Below are 20631 nucleotides of genomic sequence, written 5' to 3' on the forward strand. Positions count from 1 at the left end.
AATATGTTGGTAGTTTCCGATGCATGAATTCTCAATTCCAGAGCATTACTGGAACAAAACAACTTTCCATATATTACGTCTAACATCAAAATTACTGATAGAGAATAAGGGCAAAAATACCATATATTTAAATGGTAGAAAACAACAAATCTTGCTGCTTTTCTGAATATGAAGCTTTTTTCACTTTCAGTGTAGTTAATGTATAGGAAATACTAGGAAGATGATTGATATTTTCTTTTTTTAAAATCAGTCTTTGATACAGAACTGTAAAAATATGTATATATGATCAATTCATAGACTCATAGAATGGTTTTGGTTGGAAGGGACTTTGAAAGGCCATCTAATCCAGCCTCCCTTCAAGGAGCAGGGACATCTTCAACTTGATCAGATTGCTCAGAGCCCCATCCAACCTGACTTGAGTGTTTCCAGGGATGGGGCATCCACTAGCTCTCGGGGCAACTTGTTCCAGTGTTTCACTGTTCTTACAGTGAAAAATTTCTTCCTTATAACTGGTCTGACAGTCTCCTTTAGTTTAAAGCCATTCTTCCTTGTCCTATCACTGCCTGTGTCATGTAACAAGTTGCTTCCAGGAAGTATTAGGTGTATATAGCTGCAGCTACTTACAGTTCAAGTGGATTAAAACACAAAGTAGAATCTTTGAAGTGGGAAAAATAAGGTAATAGTAACTTGTGTCTCTTTTAGGTTCCTTTAAGCTCAGTTAAGAGATTCCAGTTAGTGAGAGCTTGTACTTCAGCACCTGTCATTTTCTTACTTGTGCACTCATTACTATAAAATTTGTCCAGAATGAGGGGTCACAAGCAACACAGTAAAAATATGAAAACAAATAGTAGTTCTTGCAAAAACGTTTTTTTGCAAATTTAGGCTTGATTTTAAATTGAGGCTGCCTGTGCTTTGTTGATACAATTTTTTTATTTTTTTCTCTTCTAAGTCCTTATTAGAAATAAGTGGATTTGTATAAACCAGAAAGAGGGACATGTTGGTGTTGGTTCTTTGAAAATTTATCTTGAGTTCAGGTTGGTTTTATGTCCTTCAATTAAAGGTTGGGTGTCTGAAAAAGCTAGTTGATATTTTTAACAACAAAACTTTCCTGCTTTGTGTGCTAAAGGGTTATCAAGTATATTTTCCAGTTTTTCTGTGCTCATATTTTCAGGTTACAACTGATGGGAAACCGAAGATAATTGATATAATTGACACTACGGGCAGTGGTGATGTAACTACATGTACCATTGCAGAACCTAAAGATGGAGAAATTACTGGTCTTTCTGGAAGAACTTTAAAGGTTAGTATTTGGTGGTACAGAGACACCACTGGACATCATCTTCTTTGGTTAACAGCAAATTTAGCACCTGTTTTGGTTTCTACAGAACTTACTTCCTTTTAACGCAATGTTGTGGTTTAAACCGAGCTAGCAGCTAAGCATTATAGAGCTTCTCACTCACCCTTCCCCTGGCAATATGGGGAGAAGAAAATCAGAAGGGTGAAATTGAGAAAACTTACATGTTGAGATAAAGACAGTTTAATAGGTAAAACAAAAGCCTTGCATGCAAGCAAAGAAAAATAAGGGATCCATTCACTGCTTCCCATGGGTAGGCAGGTGTTCAGCCATCTCCAGGAAAGCTGGGCTCCACACAAATGGTGACTTGAATATAAATGCCATCACTCTGAATGACTCCCCTTCTTTCTTCTTTCCACGGCTTTATGTGCTGATCATTATGCCATATGGTGTGGAATATCCCTGTGGTCAAGTTGGAATCAGTTGTGCCAGCTATGTCCCCTCCCAAATCCTTGTGCATCTCCAGCCTTCTCACTGTTTGGGATGGGTGAGAGAAAAAGCCTTGACTCTGTGCAAGCACTGCCCAGCAACAGCTAAAACATCCCTGAGTCATTAAGAGTGTTCAGCACAACTCCAAAACAGCCCCATATCAGTTACGGTGAAGAAAATCAACCCTAGCCCAACTGAAACCAGCTAGCCAGATCTTACCCAAACCTAATGCTGCATTTACTCATCTTCATGTAGATTGCTTAGTGTTTTTTACACTTTTTATATGTCTTTATTTCTGATACGTTTTGTAGCTGAATTGGGGTGTGTACAGGGCTTTTTTTGGGGGGGGGGCTGATAAAAATTTAATTGTTTGTTCAAAACAGTTTCTGATACAGCTTTGGAAATTGGCTGAAGAAAATGTGCTAATATGTTTTAAAAATATCAGACAGAGTAGCGTCTTTAAAAGTGCTAGTATTTTCCACATTTGCATAAGCTACGAGAGGAATTGTGTTAAGTTTGTGGTGAATAGATTTAGAGACTAAAAAATCTGTGAGGACCTGGTTGTAGACTCATTGAATTCTCACTGTGCATAGCAGAAGTGCTGTAGGGTTTCCAGGAAGGACATGAAATCTAGTAGAGGTCTTGGGTACACAGAACTGTTGTTGCTAACATATTCTTGATTTCCTGATTGGATTGATGATGTGATATGGGGGCATCACATCTTTGGATCTCTCCAAGCTTTCTTCCTAATTTTGCACAGAAGATGATTATAAGGCTGAATCTGTTGCTCTTTTACTTTTGTTACTAGGATGAGTGTACCCTGATATACAGAGTCTAAACTGTATCAAGATGTGAAATGAGATATTCAGATGTTTGTCATGGCTTCCAACCATACTTGCTCATGTTAGGTTTCACTCACAGTACTGTTATTTCCCCAGACCTCTGCCCAGCAAATTCAGTAAAGCTAGGGCTTTGTGTTTTAAAAGTAGACTATCAGAGCAACTAATGTTTAAAGATGTTCAGTGGCAGTGTCACAGGAACTGATACTGATTTTTGGGAGCTGGATTGTAAATGCCACGTCATGTTGTTGGATCAGTGCAGTAGTTACTGTTATGGGGACAGAATTAAATTGGTAGTATTTGGAGGTTTGTTCTGCTAAGCTCTCTTACACAGTGTTGGGCTTTTTTGTTTGAGGAGTTCTTTTAATGCCATTAGTTAACCTATTTCTAAATGTACTTTTCTGTAGATTCCAGCAAACTGGGTAAATCCTTCAGGCAAATATCACATTGGCATAAAAAATGGCTATGATATCTATCCTAAAGCTCTTAAGGAGAGGATTCAGGTAAGGTTGCATTATCTTTTCTTTCTGGTATATAGTCATATTTTACAGTTCTGTCTCTTAATTTTGTTAGAACACTACAGCCTGTGATTTGCTAACATGCTTAGATTGCTAACCAGCCCTTGAATGCTGTTCTCTCTGATTTTTATTAATTTCATTTCTTCTGTGATTTTTTCATAGCAATTGGGGGAATGCTTAGAAATCCTCCTCACAGTGGTCCACTGAGGCGAGAAGTACAGAAATTACTGATACCATCTTTTTAAAATTGTGTGGCAATTTATGCTTATTAATACTATTGTATGGAACTTTTTTAGCCATTGGCTCAAATCAGAATTTTCAAATTATCTCTATAGACTTCATACTTTGACATATATTTCTTAGTATGTTGAGGAACCTCTGTTTTATTTTGCAGAAAGAGCGCAAGGAAAAGCTCTGGGATCCTGTTCACAGGCTTGCTCTGGCAGAGGCCTGTAGGAAACAAGAGGAATTTGATGCTGCTCATAGCTCTCCCTCACAGGTTTGTGCGAAGACTAATTTTATGAACTTGTTTTTGCAACAATTTGTTACTGGTTAACAGGATTAAAATGTTTCATGACATGAATGAAGGAAGGGTACTTGTGAGTATTTTGGCAGATAATTTGCCAGTGTATCTTCAGATTAATTTTATAAGTCTTTATATGCGTGTTCAGTTTGCTTAGTGTTGTTTACTTTTGAGAGTTGGTGTCAAATATGAAAATAGGATTACTTCAAAAATGTGTTGGATATTTTCAGTAAGTTTTATTTTTATTTAATATTCAATGTTTTGAGGCCACCATCCTTGTTGTGTTCAAAGTCGGAATTTTCTAAACATATTCTTTCTTGTGTAAACTGTGTACTATTTTAATGAAGTACTAGAAATGCCTCAGATACTGCTTTATCATTTAATTGTCTTTAAGAAAATAATGGCTTTAAATGTTACATTTACAGAAATTAGAAGTCGTTGTACATAATAGGCCAAAAAGAAATAGTGCACTGTTGAAAGCCATTGAACTTCTAGATTTTTGTGGCTCCTAGGATAGTCTAACATTCCTGAGAAAGTAATGGAAAGAATGTATAGCACTAGAAAAGAACGTAGGATTACCTATCTTGTAATAATTTTTTAAATACTCTAACTGAATTTTGTTTGTCTTATTAGGTAAATAAGCTAATAAAGGAAGAACTTCAAAATCAAGTGGAATTGTTGAATTCTTTTGAGAAAAAATACAGTGACCCTGGCCCAGTATATGATTGTGTAGTGTGGTATGATGGTGAGACCTGGAGGTAAATTACTAAACTTGTCTAAAATTCCTTGTTCTTTACATAAAACAATAGCTTGCATTGAAGACTTGTTACCTTTTATATCTGCTCTCTTTATAGAGGCTTTAAGTATTTTTTGCTTTAAAATAGTCCTGCTGTATCCATTGAGTTTCTTGACAGAATTCTGGTCCCAGATGAAGATGGGGTAGAATAAAGTCTTACTGGAGACGTTGTGATATGAGTGTAAGCTTATGTTATTTTTCTTCTGAAGCAGAATAAAACTGTTTTGACTATCCATTGGTAATGTGAAATAAGACAAAGCAGGTGTCTCTGCACAGACTTCAGGATGTAAATGGCACATTTCTTTACTGATAATGTGCTTCATACAAAACAGTAAAACTTCAAATATTTTGTACCAGCACTGAACATCTACCTTTTGTAAAATTTCTTCCTTGAACTTGCCTACATTTTCATACACCTGCTTTTCAAATACAGATTTATTTGAATTTAGTAGGGTTTTCAAAATCAATTTATTTAGATAACTTTGTAGTTTCTGAATCTTAAGTATAAACAACCAAGTTTTAAAGTAGTTGCTCAAAGAACTATTTAAAGATACCATAACACAGAACCAAACTTCTTGAAGTCTTTTTGCTGTGCTCAGCTGAAGAGGGTAGAAGTTTGCAGCAGCTGGGACATTGCCTTTTTTTTGTTTGTTTGTTTTTGTCAACAGAGCCTGCATAGATACAAGTGAGAGTGGTGACTTAGCTAACTGTACAGTGCTGAGAACCTACAAAGAGGCTCAGGAATATGGATCTTTTGGAACATCTGAGATGTTGAATTATTCTGTGAATATATATGATGATGGAAACCTTCTTTCTATTGTTACAAGTGGAGGTAAGTGAAAATAATCTTACCTACTTAGCAACGAAATGTTTTTATCATGAGAAGCAGTAATTTGTATTGGGTCTTGTTTCTGATACTTGGGACAGCTTGAGGCAGCTGTCATAGTACAGCATTTGTTATTATGGCTTTTAAGATCAATAATCATATTTCCTGAACTAAATCTATAATGATAGCTCATTACCAAACTTGCTTGCATTTTTTTTTATGAAATATTGTCAACTTCATGTATATAAGTATGTATACATCGATTGTGCATACTTAGGTATTCTTTAACATGTACATGCATCTTAGAAGCTAAACTGTAGAGAACCTTCTTTAAAAAACCTTTTTTGTTATGTTTGTTGAATATAGAGTGAAGATTCATTTTAGTTGCTCTCCTTTGTACTTGTATACTTTAAGAATCTTGAATACAATACCCATTAACAAAATGGGTATTGATCTTAATTTAGGTTTATACAAACTTTTTTTGTTATGTCAGATGTCACTGACATAACAAAAAAAGTTTTTATAAACTTAAATTAAGATCAATATAACTGTAGCTCCAACCACTCTGAACCTGTTTTAGAGTATTCTTTAAATAAATCATGGTTTGTTTTGCAAGCAAACTGAGTAGTTGGGATGGTATGGCTGCACTTGCTTTGAAAAATACTCTTCATTCCTTATGAAACTATCCCATCTCAATAGAGCTACATAAGCAGTTCAGGTTTGTAAATATGGTAACTTATTTGAGATGCTCCTTTCAGTGTTTCTGTGCATTCTGTTTTCCAATCTAAATGCCTGCTACCTGAGTTGTATCAGGTGTAGTATTCATAACTTTGAGTAGGAAGTGTTGAGCCTTCGAAGTAATTTGTTGATGGAATTAAGTTAATAATACTTTGTTCCTCTCTTCCTGCTGCCTCCTTTCTGTCCTTAAAAAGCTGTTTGCTTTGTTGAACCTCATACAGTTAGCCTCAGTCTATTGATCTGGCCTGTCCAGATCCCTTTGTAGAGCCTTCCTATCTTCTGGCTGATGAGCACTCCTGCCCAGCCTGTTGTTGTCTGCACAGTGACTGAGGATACTCTCAATCCCCTTGTCCAGACCATCAAAAAATATTGAACAGGGCTGGCTCCACTGCTGAGTCCTGTCACCCTTTTGGTATCAGCAGCACTGGTGACTGGCCACTGACTGGATTTATGTGCTTACAACTCAATAAGTGAAAATTAATTGAGCTGTAGCATATTGAGTTCTTACAAATGAAGTCCACTAAAATCCATACTTTTCCTTTGCACAGGAGCACATGGAACACATGTGGCTAGTATTGCAGCTGGATACTTTCCAGAAGAACCAGAACGGAATGGTGTGGCTCCTGGAGCTCAGATTCTTGCAATCAAGATTGGTGATACAAGACTAAGTACAATGGAAACTGGCACTGGTCTAATAAGAGCTGTGGGTGTTTCACTGAATAAATTATTAATATCAGCTGTGTGATTTAAGTGTAGAATATTGTGAAACTTCATGCCCTACTTGTTTATAGGCTTTGTTTTTATGGTTCTACAGTATTTCCAACAAAAATACCAAAAATTATAATAAAAAACCAAGCCACCCCCCCAAAAAAAGAAAAGAAATAACCCCTCAAGCAATAAATAACACAGCCAAAACCCCCAAAACGAGCTAGAATGTATTTTGTAAGACTAGCATATTGTAAGACTACTGTTTTAATATAAAACAAGATTTCTATTGCATAGAGCTCTTAGAGTTTCTCCAGGCTAACAGACTTGCAGTGTCTGAGTAGCTTGATGCATGAGAGAAGTTACTTGCTTACTTACTAAGGTTCTTTGTGTTGTCACTCTATCTTTTATAGTTATTCAGATCTAGAATAAATCTAGAATAGAGGCAAGTTATCTACCTATGTTTCTGTATTTGCGTTAACTCTTTTCTTAAGAGTGAGAAAAAAAAGCATTCCTTGTAGTGATGAAATACCCCCTTATCAACTCATTTTCTGTATAATGAGTTGATAAGGAAAAATTTTACTCAAGAGAAGGATATAAAAAGACTATGTTTGTGGTCCATAGGATATTTTGATGTAGCAACATGAACAATAACTTTTTTGCAACTATTAGGAGTTTAATGAAACTGGACAGTAAAGGAGAATTTTATTTTCTTGAGACAATACTGATGCTGTCTGCAGTTTTCTCTTAGGATAATGTCTTGATTTTTAGCTGGGAACCTGGCAAGAATAAGGCTTTTCAGGGAGTAGGTTTTTTAAATTTTCTTAGTTATTTGGGAAAATAGCACTTAATTGTCTGCAGTAAATTATTTTCTAGATTCAAGAGATTTATCTGTCTTTCTTACATATGTAGCAAATCAATTTAAGCAGATGTTTTCTGTTGTTCCTGAACAACAGAAACAGAAGTCACTTTCATTCTTCAACTAGCACATATTTTGACTTCCATTTTTACTTTATCAGATGATAGAAACAATAAAATACAAATGTGATCTTGTCAACTACAGCTATGGAGAAGCAACACACTGGCCAAATTCTGGGTGAGTAGTACTGTGGTTAAAGTATTTTAATTTCACAGAGGTAGAATTGTATTTGTTGAGTTTTCTGTAAATCAGCTACTGGCTGATTGAATCATCCAGGCTCACATGATTCATAAGTTAGAAACTGTGCAGTATAAATTTCAAACGGACTTTGAAAGAAGTAAACCCATTGAAAAAGCTTTTCATTTATAATATATATGCAAATATATCATACAAAGATTTATAACACATATACAAACACTATTTTAGCATAATAAAGAACTTTTATAATTGCAACACCACATAATGTGGGGGGGGTATTTTTTCAAGACCTAGAATCACTACATAGTTTTCACTCCTTTTTGAAACCAGAAAATATTTTTGTGGTCAGCTTCTGTACTGGAACCGCCTCTGCTAGGTGTGGGAAGCAGGCTGCATAAGGTTCCTTGTTTGGTGAATGGTCAAAGGTTCTGCTAGAAATGGGAGCTTTGTCCTGTGGAAGAAAGCAAGATTGTTGAGTAAATGATTCATTTCTTTCTCTTACTTCAGGAGAATTTGTGAAGTGATTAATGAAGCAGTGTGGAAACACAATGTAATCTATGTTTCAAGTGCAGGAAATAATGGTCCTTGCCTTTCTACAGTTGGATGTCCTGGTGGAACTACATCAAGTGTAATAGGTAAATAATTCATTTAGAAAAAGTTTTTGACAGTCTGTCTTTTCAAACTTTGTACTTTTGTTACATGTTTGAGTGCTGAACTAAATCTATAAAGTTGCCTGCTGTGCTACAAGGTTAATTCTGAGAGAGGCACTTGCTCTATGCTTAGGCATATAAATTTAGATTGTTATCTTCTTACAATTCAAGACCTTACATATGTTGAAAAGAGATGGGAGGCAAATGGTCTTGATTTAATGTGGCTTTGTATAAAATTTACAAAAGAAATCTTTGATCTGGCTTGCTTGAATATTTCAGGATTACTTTTTCAACTGTAACTGTCTAAGCACACTACTTTGCTCCAACTCATAGCTGCTGGTAAATGCAACTTAGGAAAATTCGATTCTAAGTTGGATTCTAATTAGTCTTCTGGAAAGTATTGCAATGCATTTTGAATTGTAAGAACTACAGTTTTTGATCATCTGTCTTCATCAGATAATCTGATTTTTATTTTTAGTGAAACAGATGTTTTTAATTTGGATAGAAAATAATCCCATGCTAGGATCTAGACAAGTCCTTGTAGGGGAGGAATTTTTCCAGCTGCAGTGCCACTGCGGTGCAAGTCTATTACTATCATTAAAATTCTTTTTCTGATAGGTTAATATATGGTTTTGATATTTTAGTGAAAGATGGAGTTATAAGATTCAGCAAAATGTCTGGCATTCAGGGGTAACTTCCTTAGTCTTAATTTGTAAATAAATCCTTTGTCTCGCTGCTGCATTACACAAGATGCTTTTTAAGTGTGCTTTTTAAGAATTCCTATGTAAGGAGACCGGTATGTAAGGAGACTAGCATGAAGCCTTGGAAGCTGGAGAGCTGCTATTCCAAGCAGCTAGTAGCATTAATGCTGATTACTTTCTTGAAGTTAATCTGCTATTAATTCACTCCTGAGACTGGGGGTTGGAACTAGAACTAACAAGCTCTTTTCAGGTCTGCACTGGCTTTGCTCTTACAGTGCATCTACTCTTGTCAATTCAGCTTAGTTGTATCACTCTAGAGATGGCGTGATTATTCACTCTGCATGCCAAGTAGCTTGCTCCTGTTCTCCATCTGGAGGGAACCAGATAGAGTTTTTGTTTTTTTGAGGGTAAAGCAAAATACAGATGACAGGTTGGCTTAGTTCACACAGACAGACACGAGCCTTGCCAAATTTGTCAGCTTGGTATGGTAGCTTTGTGCCACCATGCTTGTGCTGTAAACAAAATCATAGTTGCAGTGTACATCCTTGGCATTCTCTTCTACAATTGCTACTTTATCAGGCTTTGATGCAGTCATTTACATACTCTGTGTACTTGGAACTGATACTCAGTAAAGACTGTCTCCTGACTGAGATGTGTGGGTGTGGCCATTTGCTCCAGGGGGTGTAGCTGGGAGCCATGTGAACATGAACCAATTCACGTGGATTGCTCTGACATGCAGTTGCAGTTTGTGGCAGAGCAGAGGAAAGAGGTGCAGGAGAAGGAGAAGAAATGTACAAGTTACCTGTTGAGAAAGAAGTGTAGAAGGTTATATTAAAACTGAATAAAAGTGAAACTTTGAATTTTGCATGATATTTTACTATTATACAGTGTGTCCATCAGATTTTTACCGCATAGCGTGATGCTTTACACTTGTCTTGCAAAAATATCTGGATTTAATGAGATGGAAAATGTGTGTTTCCATTTTAAATGTCAAGCAAGAATTCTTCTCATAAATAATTTAAACCACAGAAGAATTTTACTTTAGTTCTTAGTAAAAATTAATATTACATCTAAAATGCTTGAATGCTTTTTACAGGTGTTGGTGCCTACGTGTCACCTGACATGATGGTTGCTGAATACTCTTTGAGAGAAAAACTGCCAGCAAATCAGTACACTTGGTCATCCAGAGGGCCTAGGTAGGTTATATTCTAAGAACAGTTGATAACTTTGGGGTTCAGGTGATATAACTCAAAATCTAAAATCAGTTACTAATACAAAATGAAAATATTTCTTGCCTGTGGAAAGGGCATAACTAGCCTGCTCTTCTGGTAACACTTTTGTGTATTGGGATCTAGAACTCCTGGAGGAGAAGGTATAGCATGGAACTCCCTCAGCACAGTCTGTATTTTCCATAAAAGTATTAGGGTGCAGATCTATTCAAAGATGATAAAAGTTACTGAAAGGTTGTTTGGAAATTTGTTTGCATTTTTTAATTTAGTTTTTTTTCTATAGCATTTATTTCATTAGGTTAGTGTGGTGAAGTTAAATGTGCTATAAGTGATGAAGATTAAAATAAATACTGTTACTGCAGTGGTGTTACTTCTGGCTTCAGTGACATTGCTGTGATGGTGTAATTTACTCAAGGGTTTTGTTTGAGTTCAGTAGAGTTATGAGTAGGCAGAAAAAATTGCTTTCTGCCTTACACTACAGAAAATTTTCTGAAATATGTGTGAAAGAAATTTTAAGGGCAATGTAAACTCCAATTTTTATTTCATTTCTCAGAAGCATCTGATAGAAATGTGATAGACAAACAAAGAAAAAAATAGTAACATCTCTTCTTGAGTTCTTGCCAGTGTTTAGACTTTGGAATTGTTCTCTAGCTGTTATGATGTTTGCATATTTACAGGCAGGTATATTGTTTCAAGAATCTTACTATGAAAGATTGTCATGTTTTGTGTAAGGAAAAGAGAAATGTGCTCTCTACCTTCAGCTGAGAAAGGGAGATTGATTTGTAATTAATTTTGATCCACACACACACACCCACCCACACATTTATAGATCCCTTTTTGTGTGCTTAGTCACTGTGCCCTGTAAAGTAGTCAGCTGAAAGGCCAAGTCTGGCCAAAGGAGGATTCTCCTTGTTTAGGGTGCGGTATGCAGATTACTGGAGAGTTCCTAGAGTTTGCTAGAGCAGTTTTGATGTAGGGATCAGTCTGTCCCAGTAAGCAGTAGAGGCTTTCAGGCAGATATGCTGTGCAGTGCTTGTCCTGAGGTTTTGCGATGCAGAACCTTTTTATGAATTTATATAAAATATGTCCAAACGTCACATTGCCATATCATATGTGGAATATTCTGATTTCAAACAGATTTTAGACATATGAAGGTGTTAGTGTGGGATATAAGTACCCTAAAATATCCTGCCTCTCTACAGAACTGAGTAGCTCAGGCACAGGGCTGTCCTTATTCAAGCAGTCTAATTTTTGTCTATCCAGAGCATATCTGGCTCACAGAGTTGAAAACTAGATGCTATTCTAACTGTGCCATAGGCACACTGTTGCTCTGTTCTTAAATATGCATATGAAAGAAGTGGGGTTTAGGGATTAGGCCCAGCTGATGACCTATGTCTTGACATTACTTTTTATGTATTCTCTCCTTGCCCTCTTGTCTCAGGCTTGTAAATTCAAAACTTAACCTGGTAGTGAACTGTCAACATGCAAAATTAGAAGTCTAGGTTTTGGATCTTTTCTAGCCTTCCTCCCCCTTTTACTGTTTTATTTTTTAAGGCAATAACCATTGAATAGGCTACATGGAATACTAATTTATTTATTGAAGTGTTTAATAGGTTGGTTTGTGTGCATTTTGTAATTCAAATCCCAGAAAGTATTCTGCTGGCTAAACTCAAGCCTGGTGGAGAATATTGAAGGAGTGAAAATTTAGAAACCTCTCACTGTAAAACAGGCACAGTTGGTAATTAATATGACATTTTAAATTGTTAGTTGGTGGAAAGCTTTTTCTTGGGTTTAATGGGTTAATGGATTTACTGAAGTAAAATGCAGTGAGTATTCTCTAAAGCAAACTTTTTTTTAAAGTGTGCTGACAACTTTATCTTAAATTGTGAAAAGAAAAAAAAAATGTTGGTGTTTTAACCATTGCTTTTTAATGCTAGCACTGATGGAGCCCTTGGAGTAAGTATCAGTGCACCAGGAGGTGCTATTGCTTCTGTTCCAAACTGGACTCTGCGAGGAACACAGCTCATGAATGGCACATCCATGTCTTCTCCCAATGCATGTGGAGGCATTGCGTTAGTATTGTCAGGTAAAGTGCTACAATGTTAAACATAGAAGCAGCATCTAAAAGAGGTTAGATACTTTTTCCTCTTAAAAAAATGCTGTCACTTTCAAATGTTTTGTTGGATCCAGTAACACTCTTATTTTTAATTTCAGGACTCAAAGCTAATAATGTTCATTACACTGTTCATTCTGTCAGAAGAGCATTAGAAAATACTGCAGTGAAAGCTGAAAACATAGAAGTATTTGCACAAGGACATGGTATTATTCAGGTATTTAAAAGAAAAAAAGAACCAATATAATATAAATAACTGCTGGTGAAAAACTAACCCACAAAACAGCCAGATCAGCTTTTAAGGTGATCTCACTCATTTTGTTCCATGCTACTTGATTCTCAAATCTCTCTGGGGGAGAGGAAGGGAATGTAGTGGGAGGGGAGGAGGAATGAGAAGGTTCTTCCAGTTTCAGCATGCAGTTACTGTAAAACAAATGTGATAACTGGACATGTTCTTAGGCTGATCAAAAAGATACATGCACATAAAAGTGGGATGTAGGTTTTTATCACCCACATGTGGATTTAGGCGCCACATGGGTGCCTAAATTCTGTCCTAACGTCCAAAAATGTTTTTAAGTATTGTCAGAGACAGTTGAACTTGTTCTAGTCAGAGAAAAGCTGGGACTGTAAGTTCTGGGCAGTGAAAACAGATACCCATGCTGGTTCACAGAGAAGTACAGCTGCAGTTGTACAGTGACTTTGCTGCAGGCCTGCACTAAAAAGCCGGAGTGCTCATAGTTTCCTGTGGGCTTCAGAGTAGTTTGGAAATTTATGATGTGATTCTCTGTATGGTAAAGGCATGCTGACTATCTCCCTGTGCAATAGCTTATGTTCTTACAGAGCTGGGGCTGGTTTTTGCCTACAGTCACTCCTTCTAATAGAAGTACTAAGATTTTTCTCTTGTGCTTCACAATGCTGCTATTAAATGCTTAACCTAAAATTCAAGTTCTGGAGATGCTAGAGCCTAGTAAGTAATATCTGCTAAGCACATTTGTAATGCTGAGTTTGATACAGAAGGCAGCAGTGGTTGTAGCTATACTAAATAAAAAATAAAATGCACCAATCGTACTTGGTGTTTTAGTAGCCTGTGATTAAATTATATGTTAAAATGGGATTAGAATTGATCTTGGAGACGAGATGTTATATGTCTACTTGTCTCAACGGAGAGTGCCCTAATCTTCACAGGTGAAGGTACCTTGCTGTCGAGTAGAAGAGAATTTAAGATTTTTGTAGTCAGTTAAATAGCAAGTGAGGTGGAAAAGTGTCTTTTTAAAACAAGAAGATGAATTTGTTATGTGAGTTTATTGTGACAGCTCATGTACTTAAACTCAGAGCTGGATTTCATTACTTGGTTCTTTTACTTTGTATCAATATATAAGACTTGTATGGGTATTCCATTGCCTGTCTTTTTTTAATTGCTTGGCTTCTTATTGTATAAAAGTTTTAAATGTTTTAACTAGTGTTGCTCCACCTACAAAAAAGTCACCTAAATTAGAATAGTAGGTTTGGGCCTTGGGTCTTCTTCAGTGTCATCTCTGAATAGGAATCTTTTTGTGGATTTGTAGCAGAAGAGACTTGGCCTTATTTGTTTTCTGAAATGTTCTTGGCTTTCTGGGCTCTCTTGCTCTTGCAGACTGCGAAAATTGCCTCTATTGAAGTACAGTAATAATACAGTACATACAAAATACTCTATTTTCTGTACTGAGTATCTTGTAATTGCACGTTGCTCTGATAGCATGTGAGGTACTTCACTGCTTCTTACTGTGCTTGCTAAAAATTTAATATTGAAGAGAATATGCATAAATTGCTATTAAGTTGATATTTGTTAATTTAGAATTTGCTCTAACAGGTTGATAAAGCCTATGACTACCTCATTCAGAATTCATCATTCACAAGTAACATCGGCTTCACAGTTACTGTCGGCAGCAACCGTGGAATCTACCTCAGAGATCCAGCCCAGATTGTGGCGCCATCTGATCATGGGGTTGGCATAGAACCTGTCTTTCCTGAGAATACAGGTAGGAAAGAACTTTAGTAGGTGGAGGTGCAGAGAAATACAAACTTGAAACAAAAAGCTATGATAATGATGAGTGATAGGAACCTGTACTGTAAGTCAGTATAACCGTGAGTTTCATGGTCAAGGAAGATGAGCAAAATAAACAAATTTTCCATTTCAACATCAGACTGGCATGTGGGGCTTTCATATTGTTTGAGGAGACTGTTGCTTCAATGCTTCCTCTCATTGAAAAAAAGAGATCTCTTTGTTCTGTATAAATTTAAAGATAGGTTGGGGGACTTTGGAGAAACAGAGAAGAATAACCATAGATCCCTGATGTTTCATGAAATTACAGAACTTCAGGGTATGTGTTGTAGATAACTTTTGGCAGAGGTTGATGATTGTTCTAAAGATGAAAGCACCCAGAAATTAGTTTCTCAGTTTTTTAAAGACTATAAATTCTAGATTTGGACTTTATCTAAGTTTTCACAACCTGAGAAAAATATTGTTTAACAAATTAGACTTCTATTCACCATCTAATAATTAATGAAGATATTTAAGGGTATCTAGGAATACAGGAATTTATATAGATTTTATTACTAAAAGGGTAAAAATAACTTGTGCAGATAAAAATAAGGTTTAACCTTTCTTTCTGCAAACCCTTTTGCCCTGCTTTATTTAATAAAAATTGGAACTCACTGAGAGACTGAATTCTGTTGTATTTGGGAAGGGAGCCATGTGAGAGCTTGTTACTGAGTTTATTCCTTTCCTAAAACCAGTGGTCATCAAGAAGGTTGGCATGTGATGAAGGGATGAGTTTATTTAGGGGCAGAAAGGGTATGAATTGGGGCAGGTTACTAACACAACTAAGTTACCAAATAACTTAGTTGTTTGACAGCTTACATTGCAGTTAGTGCATTTTAAATTTAACGTGTGACACAAAATAATTGTTCACTAGACTTCTGCAGGAAATAAGCAATCTAGAAACAGTTAGGCATTTGCAATGAATGACTGGCGCTGGTGCATAGATGTTGTTTCCCTAGTTTTCCCTGGTACCTGTTTTCCCTAGTTATTTTTGTGCTGTGTCTGGTGTCTTCAACAAGACTTAGTTTGAGAAACTGTAAATAAGAGTTTAGGGAGGCTAATTGCTCAGTTTGTTTGTTGAGGCTCACTTCAAGCTTTTATTTCTTCTGCTGGACTTATAATAGAGTGGTCTTTTATCTGCTTAATCTAGATGTGGTGAAATGTCTGAAAATTAGGATAAACTTAATTAGGACTAAAAAAATAATTTCAAAGTGTCAATCTTTTGAGCAGGAGGAAGCTGCTAATAACTAAAACTTTCCAACATTTCAACTGCTCTGGATGCTTTTCTGGAAGCTGTGCCTTAATGCATAGCATTTTTGGCATAAAAGCTAATTTGCAGAATCTCCCAGATAGTTTGCAAAATCTGACTAGATTGTCATAGTAATTTTAATAGACTTTACCTCTTGCTTAGTATGCTTTATAATGTAGTTTGGTAATTAGCATAGCATTCAGAATCAATGTGATTTGCTTTTTATTGTATTTCTCTGGGTTAGGCAACATTTTATCTATAGCAGGAAGTTTATGCCTGCTTCCAGACTCTTTTCTGGGTAGCCTTGCTTACCAGCCTACCTTTGGCTTTCTCAGGTTTGACTGTTTCAGGGGAGAGGAATTTCAAAGCTGGATACCACCTTTATTTTCCTGCCTACTGCTGCTATTCTTCTGTTGTCAAATTAAAAGAAGTAATATAGAACACTCCCTTTGTGGAGAATCAGAGATCCAGAGGCCCTAAGGAATTGGTTCCTATTATATTTTGCCAATGTGTGCATTTTAATGGCAAATACTGTTACAGTGGACTCTGTGCCTATGTCTGCGTTACTGAATTAATTTTATAATTTGTTTCCTGACAGAAAACACTGAAAGAATATCTCTCCAGCTTCATTTAGCTTTAACTTCAAATGCACCATGGGTCCAGTGTCCTAGTCATTTAGAACTCATGAACCAGTGTCGACACATAAATATTCGTGTGGATCCACGTGGCCTGAGTGGAGGAGTGCATTATACAGAGGTATGAAAGTACTGGTGTTCTGAGCAAGATTTTGTGCCTTTGTATGTCCTTATGGGGTCTCTATCAACATTTTATAGAAATAATATTTAAGGAAATAAAATTTTTGAGCTTTGCAGACCAGAAAGTAGTGCCACAGTATCTTTCAGTCTATACAGACTGAAGCCAGGATTCAGCAGTAGTTGGGCTATACAATGTATAGCACATGCCTGTAGAACTTTGAGTATCTGTGTTTGAAAAATAAGAGCATATAGAAAACATAAGCCAAATAAATAACCATTGATGAAGTTTTTTCTCTCTGGTGAAATGAGTCAAAATGGGAAAAATATAATTTTTTTCCACAGTGATTGTTGATGTTTTACTGTTTTTAGGGGGACAGTGCTCAAATGACCTTTTCTCCTCAGTGACAACTACAAAAATCCAAAATACTCTGCAACTGGTTTAAGTTGAATGTTGTCTTCTATAGTTTGATTTTGACTACAGATTTTGAGTTGTTGTATTTTATTTTGTTAGGTGTGTGGATATGATACAGCAATGCCTAATGCAGGCCCTTTGTTCAGAGTTCCTATCACTGTTGTTATACCAACAAGGTGAGTAAATCCAGAACTCTTGAGAGTTCCTGGACTTTCTACAAAAACCTGAAAAGATTCTTACAGCAGGCTTATGCAGTTGTGGCATTTTTTTATAATTTGGTCATGACACCAGTGTGTCCTGGTGGGCTTAGCCACAGTGGCAGCAGCTTCCTGTTCTATCAGCATACAGATGCCTTCTGGATCGTTGACCAAAGTATCAATCAATGTACTGTTCATATGTGTAGGTCAGATGGAGTTTGGTTTTTCATTTCTGTCTGGGGAACTAGAGTACATAGAGCCAGAGGGCATTATTTAGCCATTGTATACATGGGGATAAGCTTTGATCATGACTTCAATACAGTGAGTTTAGAGTTGGTATTGTGCCCATCTTTGGGTTAAAAATAAGACTTATGTGATGTTGATAAGGAAGGAGAATATTTTATTAAACCTGTTTGATGGACAGTCTGCACTGAGAGAGAAAGACAAAGTAACTGTTCTCTAACTCGTTCATGGAAATATTGCTACTTCCATTCCTTAGCTCACTTCAGTGGCAGTTCACTCAGCCAGGAAAAGCAGATCCACTGAAAATGAGGATTTTGTGATAATTCTATTTAGGCACTGTAATTCTGGGGAAGGTATTTACATAGTGTGGTGGATTTTAAATCTTTTTGATACATTTTACTGTCAGATTCTGTATTAGTAGGATTAATATAATGGGTGTTAAAGACTAAATATCCTCATTGTACACATTTTTAGAGTATTTTTGCATTTAAAAATGCTTCCAAAATTTGCTTCACAGCTTGTTTGACTACTATTTGTGTTTTTCTTTTGAAATACAGAGTAGATGAATCATCAAGCTATGACCTGACATACACAGATGTCCATTTTAAACCTGGTCAGATCCGAAGGCACTTCATTGATGTTCCCCAGGGAGCTACATGGGCTGGTAAGAAAAATGACCACATTAACTAAATAAAAAATTGCATCTGTCAGACTTGACAAAGTTGGTTTTAAATAATTTTGAGCTCTGCCTGAATAAAATACTGAAGGTTTTGAATATGAAAATATTTGTTTGATTTTTAAGGTCTTAGATAAGTGATTTTGAGTTATTTCACGGTTTTTGGTATAGTAGGATCTTGATTCTACGTCTTAAAGAAACCAGCCAATAACAATCTGAAGTGGCTGTGGAGGGATGTTCCATGTTTATGGGAAAGTATCACTCTCTGAGGCTTACCTAGTTTTTAAGGTGTATGGCTGTAATGTTGAAAGAAGTCATAACTGAAGAAAATGTGATTTTCACAATGGGTAAAAAGCTCACAGTTTTGCAAGAAAGAAAAGAAGGGTCTTTTTCTGTCTTTCTTTGGGAAATTACTAAGCAATAATCCTTTCAAAAATCTTTCATTTAAACTGAAGTTAGTGATAGGACTCTTTATTTTGCAATTCAGTAGTCTGTCCTATGCAGATAATACACCTGCACTATCTGATTTATTTTCACCATTTGATTGAAACATGTTTCTCTTTAATCATCCTCTGAATTTAGCTGGTTTTTTAACCTGAAAGAGCTTTTGAAATTAACTGATGTGTAAGCACTTTTCACATGTGGACCCACTTGGCGTACTGCATAACTTCTGAAATTACTAATTGCTTGTGAAAGTAATGTTTCTCTGCTTTTCTTCTAAAATTCTTGTGTCTTCAAACTAAATTTCTTTTTCTTTAATCTAGAAGTGACAGTGTGTTCATGTTCAGCTGATGTGACTGCCAAGTTTGTGCTTCATGCCGTTCAGCTGGTGAAGCAAAAAGCATACAGAAGTCATGAGTTCTACAAATTTTCATCCTTACCAGAAAAAGGCTCAGTCATTGAAGCATTTCCTGTCTTAGTAAGTTACCTTGGGGTGGAGTAAATAAAATAATGTATCAGTACAGTATAACATAACTTATTTGGGATTTTTTTCTCTGAGAAAAACCCCAAACCCAAGACTTTGTGTGTTTGTTACAGTAGCCAATGCATCTGATTTTCAGTTTTGAAAAGATCTCTAACAGCTTGCTAATGTTTCGGAGCTATTTAGTAATATGATACATGTTAATCTCTGCAATTTGTTTGTGTTTGTTTATGCAGAGCAGTTTGTTTCCCTTTCAAATAGGCGCCATGCCTTGTTGCATAGTTAGCATATTTTGCCTTTAGTGGTTAATGCAGTAGTCTGGGACATCTTCATCTTGAAGCCAGGGGTAACTGACTGGCTCACATTCATACATCCTAGGTACAGGAGTCTTACCTTGGATAATGCTCAAGAGCTCAAGAGTCCAAAACAGTCAGGGAATTAACTTAGCAGTTCAGGGGTGTAGGTTACAGAGCCTCCTTCAAGTTTGTCCCCTGCTTTGCTCAGTTTAGTTGTATAGCTCTAATGCCAAAGGGCGGTTATAATTCCTGTGCAGTTCAGTCCCTTACCCTCTGTGGAAATATCCAGTGGGGGACCACAAGCTATGTTGGTCCCATTGACACATTTTGTTATTTTATTTAAAAACTGAAACAAGAAAAACCCCACCAACCAGGCAAAAACAAAACTAACTCAAACCTCTCAAGTTTTGTGTCATCTTACTTAGGGAGTGAGTGAGATTTCTTTTTCTAATGCATGTTTTTTAGGGGACACACATTACATTGATCTATGAACTAACCTGTCTGCCTAGTTTGAGGGATAAGAATAGAAGACAGAACATTTAAAAGCAGTACCTTCCTGTGTAGGGTATACCCTGGCACTCCTTGTTTTGAAGCATTTGTCAGTCATGCTGTTTTGTTGGAATTGTCTTATGTTTTCTGAACCAAGTATGTCTTACTTGGTACTGTACAAATCTGTACAGTTGGAGTAAACTGGACATAAGAGGTCTTTTTTGAGTTGTACTCTGGTGTTTTTCTTTTTTTTTTTTTTTTGGTTGGGTTTTGGGAGGCTGGGGTCAATAGAAGAGGAAGATGGGAGCTGGAGTCTAACTTTGTGCTTTTGTTACCAGGCTGGAAAAACCATTGAATTTTGCGTTGCTCGGTGGTGGGCAAGCCTTAGTGATGTTAGCATTAATTACACAATTTCTTTCCATGGTGTTCTTTGTGGTGCTCCTCAGCTAAACATGGTAAGTTTTCCGGAGTGCTTATATTGAATTACTGTGAAATCCTATGGTTTCTGAGAAAAAAAGCTTTTCTTCCTTCTTGCCTGAATTTAGAAACAGTGAAACTATTTTTGTACACGAGACTTTCATGTTCTCTCTTACAAGTTGTTAAGTTGGAGTTCGGTCCCAGAGAAATGCCAGTTACCATTATTTATGATTTTTTTTCTATGCCTTTTCATTATAAACCACTAGTGAAAAAAGAAAGGAAAAAAACCTAAACAGAAAACCTAAATTCAACACCAGTACATAAAACATACTAAAAGGCTGAAAATATAAATATGCT

The 20631-nt window shown here is 36.3% G+C and overlaps 1 protein-coding gene across 2 annotated transcripts in view; it reads left to right on the plus strand.

The window, feature by feature from the left end:
• TPP2 (tripeptidyl peptidase 2) overlaps positions 1-20631 on the plus strand; it is a 50350-nt gene that overhangs the window by 4878 nt on the left and 24841 nt on the right. For both annotated transcript variants that reach the window (XM_050981804.1, XM_050981806.1), the window contains exons 2-18: positions 1172-1300; positions 3030-3125; positions 3535-3639; positions 4297-4421; positions 5128-5291; positions 6572-6726; positions 7748-7824; positions 8353-8480; positions 10293-10392; positions 12363-12511; positions 12640-12755; positions 14388-14556; positions 16466-16623; positions 17134-17210; positions 18032-18138; positions 18915-19069; positions 20196-20312. In XM_050981804.1, coding sequence (XP_050837761.1) covers positions 1172-1300; positions 3030-3125; positions 3535-3639; positions 4297-4421; positions 5128-5291; positions 6572-6726; positions 7748-7824; positions 8353-8480; positions 10293-10392; positions 12363-12511; positions 12640-12755; positions 14388-14556; positions 16466-16623; positions 17134-17210; positions 18032-18138; positions 18915-19069; positions 20196-20312 — 2127 coding nt within the window. The remainder of the gene's footprint in view (positions 1-1171; positions 1301-3029; positions 3126-3534; positions 3640-4296; positions 4422-5127; positions 5292-6571; positions 6727-7747; positions 7825-8352; positions 8481-10292; positions 10393-12362; positions 12512-12639; positions 12756-14387; positions 14557-16465; positions 16624-17133; positions 17211-18031; positions 18139-18914; positions 19070-20195; positions 20313-20631) is intronic.

The sequence above is a fragment of the Serinus canaria genome, chromosome 1 (assembly GCF_022539315.1).
Source record: "Serinus canaria isolate serCan28SL12 chromosome 1, serCan2020, whole genome shotgun sequence".
In the NCBI taxonomy this organism is placed as follows: domain Eukaryota; kingdom Metazoa; phylum Chordata; class Aves; order Passeriformes; family Fringillidae; genus Serinus; species Serinus canaria.